The 8,972-nt window shown below is 40.0% G+C and overlaps 1 protein-coding gene across 4 annotated transcripts; it reads right to left on the minus strand.

The window, feature by feature from the left end:
- Window positions 1–1,386: 1,386 nt before the first annotated feature.
- On the minus strand, window positions 1,387–5,672 carry LOC121622204 (protein yippee-like 5). 4 transcript variants are annotated; one of them, XM_041959099.1, is made up of 3 exons: window positions 5,663–5,672; window positions 3,028–3,173; window positions 1,387–2,336 (listed from the first exon to the last, which is right to left on the minus strand). In XM_041959099.1, the coding sequence occupies exons 2-3, from the start codon at window positions 3,166–3,168 to the stop codon at window positions 2,115–2,117; spliced, it is 363 nt and encodes a 120-aa protein (XP_041815033.1). In that variant the 5' UTR covers window positions 3,169–3,173; window positions 5,663–5,672; the 3' UTR covers window positions 1,387–2,114. The 4 variants fall into 4 exon arrangements, with proteins under 4 accessions (XP_041815033.1, XP_041815031.1, XP_041815032.1 ...); XM_041959097.1 differs by lacking the exon at window positions 5,663–5,672 and adding an exon at window positions 4,037–4,144 and having other exon boundaries at window positions 3,028–3,176; XM_041959098.1 differs by lacking the exon at window positions 5,663–5,672 and adding an exon at window positions 4,037–4,140.
- Between the last annotated feature and the right edge of the window lie 3,300 nt (window positions 5,673–8,972).

Raw genomic sequence — 8,972 nt, forward strand, 5'->3', positions numbered from 1 at the left:
TATTTATTCTATTACTACTACTACTACTACTACTATAACTATAAAACAACACATACAGTAGCCATATTTTGCTTTGATGAAAGCTTTGCACACTCTTGGTATTCCCTCTGCCAGCTTCATGAGCTAACCACCTTTTTCCAACAGTCTAAAAGAAGTTTCCATATATGATGAGCATTTGTTGGCGTCTTTTCCTTCACTCTGCAGCCCAACTCATCCCAAACCATCTCAGTTGAGTTTAGGTCAGCACTCAATCACCCTCCTTCTTGCTCAGATAGCCCCTACATAGCCTGGAGGTTTGTTTTGTGTAATTGTCATGTTGTAAAACAAGTTACGGTTCCACAAAGCACAAACCAGATGGCTTGGGCATGTTGCTGCACAGTGCTGTGGTAGCCATGCTGGATAAGAGTGCTTTGAATTTTGAGTAAATCGCCCAACAGTGTCACCAGCAAAGCACCACCACACCATCACACCTCCTCCATGACTCACAGTGGGAACCACTCAAGCAGATACCATCCATTCAACCTCTCTGCATCTCACAAAGACAGTGGTTGGAACCAAAAATCTCAAGTTTGGACTCATCAGACCAAAGTGCAGATATCCGCTGGTCTAATTTCCATTTTGTTCTGTGGCCCAGGCCCTTCTCTCCTTGTTGCTGGTCCACTTCAATAGCGGTTTCTTTTCCCCCATGAAGGCCTGATTTACACAGTCTCCTCCAAACAGTTAATGATGAGATGTGGCTGCTACTGGAACTCTGTGAAGCATTTATGTGGCCTCTAATCTGAGGTGCTCTATGTGACCGAGACACAGAGGAATGTCTGGAGTCCTGGGATCAAATGTTCTGAGTTTCTTGGATTTTTTTTTGCGAGGGTGCTTTCAACCTTCAACTTTGAGTTAAGATTTTTGCTTTGCATTGATTTATATAAAGTAAGGTGTTCAAAACATTTGATCATGGACAACATATTTGGCACAATATTAAATGTCAAAAATGAACATTTTAAATAAGGTAGTAGTTGTATGTATCACATTATGTATGGGAGTATACTTTGAAATTGTCCAGTTTTCATTTTTCTAGTCAGTGTATGTTTAGTTAGACTTAAGGAATTTAATGGAAGCCATTTCTTTTAGATATTTAGATATACTTTTGTATCGCTTAAGTTACCACCATGATACAGGCTGAGTCTTGATAAAAACACAGTATAGGCTCTTAGTACTGACTAATACATAGGCGATAGTACAAATACTGGTGAGCTGTAATGGTTCCGGCAGGACGCCATATTCAAATCTGAATACAAGACAGACATAAGAATACACAGATTCAATAAATACATATTGTTTGAATGATTTATTCTTGAAAAAAAAAACAAAATAAAATAATTGTGTTCTCGTTTAAGTAATTTATGGTGAAACTGTTAATTAACTGCATAAAAATGAACAGCACAGGGATTTATGGTCAGTAAACCCGGTGACTGGGAGGTTGGCATCGAGAGGATAAACTTATAAACCTAAACCTGATGAAATTTATCAACATTTCTGTTAACATAAAATAAAAGTGGGGATATGATCAAGATGATAAACATTAATATTAAAGGAAAGTAACTTGTTTCTGGTGCTGCGTCACACTGATCACTGGTCAGGAAAGGAATGTATTGCAACACACTGCTTAGAGACTAAATCTTGTGCTAAGAGTCAGAATTCACCAATGCTGATAATTGGCTGTTCAAACCTCTACATAACAGTCTGTGGATCTGTCTGAGCTTCTTGTAGAGCAGCAGGAGCGAATCCCCTCGCTCTGACAGCAGCCAAAAAGCCCACCACACCAACACATTCTACGAACATCACAGCTTGTCGGGCACATATTGAAGCTGCAGGCGGTTTTAAATGGGCAGAGAAGCAATGGTATTATTACCCATCATAGAAGAAATTCTTAGATGTTTAAATTTATGGGAAAATGTCCACCACTTCACGTTTAAACTTCCCACAACGACCCAGCTTGTGATATTTTGGTGTAGCTCTACTCACGAATGGCACACTGTCCATGCAAGTCCGTGCACCGCTGCTGGAGGAAAAGCTGTAGTGTGCACGGGTTGAGCACTGAAGCGGCAACACATGTGAACTCAGGAGTTGTCAGAGGGGACGTGCTCGAAGCCCTCGCTCTCCCTCACCAGCGCCCTCTCCAGGATGACGCGGCCCTCCTTGTAGCGCTGGCTTTCCTCGGTGGCGAACTCGTACATCCAGCCCAGCTTGCTGTTGCAGTTCTTGCAGCTGACGTCCCGCACCATGTGTCTTCCCGTCAGCATGACTCTGTCTTGCACCTCGCTGTGCTGCAGGTTCACAACCTGGGGGGCAGCAGTCACACGTGTGTCATGGTTAACTGCTTCCCTACAGGGATCCTTTAGGTTTTTCAATCGAATTTCAGCAAGTAAAAAACATTTTAGAAAACATTTCAGAGTCTGACAAATGTGGAACAGATGCAGGCGCAAAATGAATGAATTTGGGGTTCTTAGAGCTGCAACTACAATTACTGTAATTTCTTGATTACAATTTACAATGCTATAAAACTTTTGCATTTTGCTAGAAACAATTACTAAACTCTCAAAATAATTAGAGATGAAGTAACTGATTAACGTAGTAATTGTATTAGCTCTAATAATGTCAACAAAGCCAAATTAGGACCAATTTATTTCTTATTTTTGTTCAAAACTATTTCCAAAGTTGTGTTAATACTGATTCTTAAATTCTTTAAAATCACAAATCATAAATCAGGACTATTTTGTACTAGTTTGTCTTGGTGTGACACTGCCACCTCCTGGATTTTGACATGCTTACTATCTAATGAGGAAATGTCTTACAATCTGTTAATGAGGATCTGATCACATGAACAACATAATCTGGCTAAAATATAGATATATCTCAGTGTTTACACAAAGAAATAGAGTGGAAATGGCTACCATCCTGAGATGTGTGTTGAAAACAAATTAAACACTACTGTTATCCATCATCCAGGTGAAGGAGACGATGCACAGGTACCTTGTTGAACAGGAAAGCACGGCCGGTGGCTCCAGTGAAGCGTGTGGAGATGAGCTCAGCTCGGTTGGTCAGAATAGTGTCACAGTTGGCGCAGGAGAAGAGGCGAGTCCCACCAATGTGGTCCAAGAAGATCCGCCCCATTGTGCCTACTGCCAGCAGGTAAAAACAGAAACATGCAAAGAAAGTAGACCTGTTAGATGATGTGACACACATTTCCATAGCAACAGACAGCACTGTGCAACCCCACGTAAACAAATACAAGAGAAAATGCTGTTTTCTTTTTATGGTTGAGCAAAATGACGATGTGTACTGGCAGATGTCTGAGATTTGTTTCTTGATCTGATGCATGTCTAATTTTCTGGATTTGCCAAAAAAAATTCCAAATTGATCAATTTTACACATTATGGAATCAATATAGTTCCATAAAATGAGCTATACTGTGACAGATGGTTTTATCCATATTTCCCACGTTTTTTTTTTTGCTATGACATTTCTAAAAGGTGATATTTAAGGGGTGAGTCCTAATGAAAAAAAAAAACATATAATCAAAGCAGTTTTATAATGTTTTGGCATAAATTATAACCATTGAGGGTGCTGTTTCATGTGCATTCGATGTTTTAACTAATTTTAGGTATTTCAAGCATTATTTGTAATCAGTTGACGTTACAGTAGGTCGGATATTGACCCCCTTTTCTTGCCTCTGCAACTCAAACTAACCTCACATGAAAGCATCATTAGGCCATGTATGTCAGATACGAGGCTACGCTAAAGACAAGAAAAACACATTTCTCTGTGGATCAGCTTTTTATCATAAACTAGAAAAAGATGTGAGTTTTAAGAAACCAAAGAACAACTTTACCAGGGTCAGAAAAAAGGAAACGATCTCAAAGGCATTCAAATGATCGCTAACAGGCCAAGCAACGGCTTAGCTGTAATGTTAACGTTAGCAAGCAGAATGGCAGCTGCGAGAAGAGAAGGATATTTTTCTCGTCGAAGTGTCTCTAATCACCTGTATGTCTTTTAATGTCGACTGATTAAATGGGTCCTGTTTGCTATGAGGCGAGTTTGACAACAGAAGACAGCAGTTGATGCAACCAGGTAGTCCCAACGGCGTTTGTCTTTATCAAGTTAGCAATAACGACAACGACATCTTCCGCGCAATACTTTCAAAGTAAATCATCGCCAAAAATATTTATCGAGAGAAGGCCGTTTTAAATTGTAACATCCTAATAGCAACGATCATAATCATAATTGATCATCATCTCGAATTTGTAGTAGAGTCTGCACTGAAGAACAGAGTCCACAACTTCATGCGTAACCAGATTTGATTTTTAGTTACAATATCTATGCTTTTATTCTGAAGTGCATCCCGTGTGTCGCCTGGAGCTTCATGCACCTCTAAGTAAGGAGCACAGGGAGGCAGCAGAGTGCGCCTGTACAAGAGACATTTGTGTATCCAAGTGCAAACTACCTAATGAAAACTACAGTCCCCAGCTGTTTCAAGAAATTATTTAGCCTTTTTTAAAAGTGAAAATTGGTAGTTGTGAGTAGTTTTTGTTGGGATGGGTGGGCGTGAAAAGACAGATGCGAGAGAAATACCAGCAGGCTTAACTGCAAGCGCTTTCCATCCAAACTCACACTACCCTGCTCCACCTCTACCAGCTCAGTGAGCTTTATGCTTCCGAGCTGTGTGCCTCATGCACTTTATCCTCCCATGGCATTTCATATGTCTTCACCAGACTGTTCAAAAACCTCAAATCCTGCCACCTTAAGTTGTGTGACAGAGAGCCAAAGATATCAAGCAGTGCCCCCAAAATACCACATAGGGATCTCTCTCCTCCTGGCTGCATCTGGTGCCAAATCATGTTTGTGCTCTCTGAGCAGCCAGAGAAGCAGTGATCAGTGTCATCCATCTGGTGGTGCATTGCTCCAGTTGGTGGGATATGAAGGCGGCCCTGTCTCCCTACACCCTTGGTTGTTGTTTCTTCTGTTCCCTCCTTTGATACTTCACTTTAATAATCAAGGACAAAAAGACTGTCTGAGGAAATCTCAGTCAGTTTTTGCAGAAAGCTTTGCAACTCTTTGTTTAACTCTTCTAAAGACTGCTTGCTCTCGGCAAAGCTGCCCATTGATCCTTCATATTTCCCTGCAGAGTCATTCTTGACTGCCTTCTCCATTACTTCATAAGCTGCTGCCTTCCTCAGACAAGTCTGAAAATCTCAGATTTATTACTAAGGCATCTCATTCACTCCTCCCAGAGGCCGTTTTTACTCCAGGGTCCAAATTCATTTAAACTTTCAAGGATTTTACTCCAAAGTGCTCCAAAGTGCCAAGTTAGGAGTAAAAAAGTTCCTCACTGAGTGTGATAAACACATCATTATCAAGTAACTTAACCCAATTTAAGAGTAACTTTTAAAGGGGAACTACACATTAAAGACAGTTTACAGGTCATGCTGAGTTCTGCTGCACATGTGAAAAAAGTTGCATTATGCCCCTTGTGACTCCAGAGGGAAATTAAAAATAAATTGTCTCAAGTTGTGTCACAGGAGTCAGTGTAAGGTGGAGCTAAAGACTACAAGTTTACACCTGAGGAAAAAAAAATCTAGGGTGTGGAGTTAGAAAGAAGTCATCTTACCCGACCTCTGTAGCCCACTCCTCATCTCTGCACGAGGCTAGCCGCTCGAGGCTACATTAGCAGCTATTAGCATAGCACACCTGAACCTCCAGCTGAACTGTCGGTGTTCGATTTTGGGTAATGTAGGCACCTGGTTTTGATAAGTAAGAAGAAAGTTTGAAATTAAATCTGACAACGTCTCCGGTACTGCTGCATCCATTTTTGATCCTTTCTTTTAAGCGGTCTATTAGAAGTGGAAACAGTGTTACAGAAGTGTAATGTTAAATCAGCAGAGTTCTCTTTTAAGAGCAACATGATTAATCAGTTGTATGCTCTTCAGCCAATCAGATACAAGTATTTGCCCTCATCTGCCATATTGTTAATTCTTTAAAAGAAATCAGCAAAAACATGCCTAACATTTTACATTTGTTCCTCTACTGTTGGTTTAATATATTTTTAGTATATAAATAAAAACCACATATTAGTCCAAAAATATATATTATTCACCATGATCAATACAGTCACTCCAAAATGCTCAGAAGCTCTACACTCACCACTTCCTTAAATTCAAGAGCATTTTTAAGTTGTAAGAAATTGATATATAGCTTTGATTCAAGTCTGCAAATTTTGCTTCTCACCTCGCTACACATCTTGTTCTCCATCTCAGGCTTCTGAACAGGCACCGGCCTCGTTTGTGGTCAGATGTTTTAAGATCTTTGACGGAATCCTGTCTGTCGCACCTTTTCTTAAAACAAAGACAGAAAATGGACATTAATTTCAGGTCAAATTAGACCAGATCAGTTGTTGTGAGGGTGACTGTTTGGTGTGTTTCCATATGCAGCATTGCAACTACAGGACATACTGTTCAACTAAACCTGTACAAAGATTAGCATAGATTGAGAAGATAAAAGCCATGCTTCTGCAGGGGGTTCATGCAAAGTTAACGTCCTTGAGGGAAGATAACAGACTGTAAAGGCAGTTTGGCCATTATGGTAATCAGCGTTCATAGCTCTGCTGGAAGGACACAATGGTGACGGTATATTCCTCAGTACAGACCAACCCTCAGCTGAGTCCTTTGAATCTGTACAGAATGTGTTTCCAGCTGATTTGATATGATGCTAACGCTAGCAGTATTAGGGGTAGTATTAATGTCTGTAGGTCATGACACAAGATCAGTAGTAATAATAAAATGTATGTGTTTTTTTTAACTTCTTTGCCCCTCTGGTCAGCCACCACCTCTCTAATCTGAATGCTGATAAGAGATAGTCGAGTTTTACAACACAGCATCACTGTTACTGGATGTCGTATTATTAGCAAATTTAGGTGTCTCTTATCACCGTTATGCTGATGATATCTGACTGTATACCACTTTCAAGCCTGATGAGACGGACAAGCTGACGGTTTTGCACAACTGTCTGGGTGCCTTTAAGGACTGGATGGCTAACGACTTCATACAGTTACATAACAGTGATGTACAAATCATTGCTTCTGATAGCAGAGCTTTCAAGGTTACTCGGTCTATTGGGTCTCTCTCTTCAGCTGTACAGTCAAATCTTAGAAATCTGTTATATTTGATTAGGCTAGAATAGCTGCCACATTCAGCTCTGTTGTATCACAAACCTGAGCTAGAGATGATCATTCATGCCATAAGCCCCCTTTCACCTGCTTCAGCAAGTCATCTCTGGACCATCTATAAATCTCTGCAAGTTCAGGGTTCATCTGAAGGTTCTTGTTCTCGCCTATAGAGCCCTGCACGATCAGGCACCTCCTGCTGCCTAGTGTTTGTCATTTTCTGAGTTTTTAAGGTCTGCTGTTGTTTTATTATTTGGTTCTTTTCACTGTTTTTTTTCTAGTGAAGCACTTTCTGACCTTCTCTGCAAGAGATGCTAAATAAACTTGACTCATTTCCTTGCTTGTGTAAAAAAGTTAGTTATAGTGTCAAACAAGCAACTTGTTTCATTTCAGCGGCTACCTTCTTACCAACGTTACACCAAATGCTTTTTCTAATCCTTCCACTGCTACTGTGTGGCCGTTTTCATCAAAAATCAAAGAGTGTGTAGAAACTTCAGTCCCTTTATTTCATATTTATGTAATCATCTGACATGAAGGAGCTCAGTCGCCGGGAAAGTTGTTATTCTTTAGCTCATTGTGCTCATAAAATCGACAGATAAAACAGCGATAGCCACATCAACTTGTGTAATAACCAAGATAATCTTTCTCTTGTCGCACCATGGGTCTGTTGTTCGAGGGAAAGCCTACAAAGTAGCCTGACCGGACACAGTTAGTAATGCAGAGGTCAAGTCAACATGGCAAGGACTTGTATAACTTGTATAACCATCACTTATCACTATTCCTCAGTTTTGACATGACGATGAAACAAAGCTTATATAATTGAGTCATGCTGTGTAGATGCAGATGTGCAGATTTGTATCATCACGACAAAACAGATTAATAGTGACTGTATGCAGCCCGTTGAACCAAAAAAGATCTTAGTCTTTTCTCTTATCTGGCTGCAGAACAGATAATGTATTGCTCTTTCATCAGAGGAATGCTAGAACCCTAAAGTTACTTTCCGTGTGATTGAGTACTACTACTACTAAACAAGAACATAGAGCAACGTTTCAGTTAACCAAATGAAAAATAAAGCTTAATCTCTGATGGTCCAGAAATAAAATCAAATGAACACCCTGAAGTTCACTATCACTCGTTATCGTGATAAATGATCATCCCTGCGATTGTTTCATTACAAAACCTTATGGCCTTGTCCTCGAAACAAGTAGGCCAGTCCCTCCCCTCTGTGCATATTTATGATATTTATAGTTTACAGGTATGGCTGATAATGACAAAGACAGACCGCCAGACAGAGAGCAGAGAGGAAGGACGGCAGCAAGCAAAGATCCATGAGGACAAAATCAGAGAAAATCAGGGAGATGATGCTTCCGCAGCTGGTTCTGATCACAGTCCTGGGGCTCACATGGACAACAGGTTTCCACCGTTTGCTTCATTTAATGCTGCAGTTTCTTTTAAATCTGAGAAACAGATCAGTGTTTTACTCTAAAATCACATTTAATTTAATTTGATTTGACGGAAAGCATTATTCTTTCTGTTTTATTCTCCTAGAATTTTACATTTTTTTATTTATTTTTTTTAAATGACAACAAAAAGGTGTGAATTAAAAGATCCTGCATGGGTCCTCAGCTGTTAAAAGTGACAAATGATGAGTGGGTTTTAGCTGAATTTGAACCAATTTCCCATTACTTCCAATCACTTTTTCATAATTTGCATTAAAATAATGCATGGGATCACTACAGCAAACACACCAATCCCCATG

Source organism: Chelmon rostratus, chromosome 18 (assembly GCF_017976325.1).
Source record: "Chelmon rostratus isolate fCheRos1 chromosome 18, fCheRos1.pri, whole genome shotgun sequence".
NCBI classification, from domain to species: domain Eukaryota; kingdom Metazoa; phylum Chordata; class Actinopteri; order Chaetodontiformes; family Chaetodontidae; genus Chelmon; species Chelmon rostratus.

What these genes read in the sequence shown, in the direction of transcription:
- LOC121622204 (XM_041959099.1), bottom strand. Translation starts at nt 3,168, where the DNA reads ATGGGGCGGATCTTCTTGGACCACATTGGTGGGACTCGCCTCTTCTCC. An exon ending in GTGCTTTCCTGTTCAACAAG is followed by an intron (nt 2,337 to 3,027) that starts GTACCTGTGCAT and finishes GCTGCCCCCCAG; the next exon opens with GTTGTGAACCTGCAGCACAG.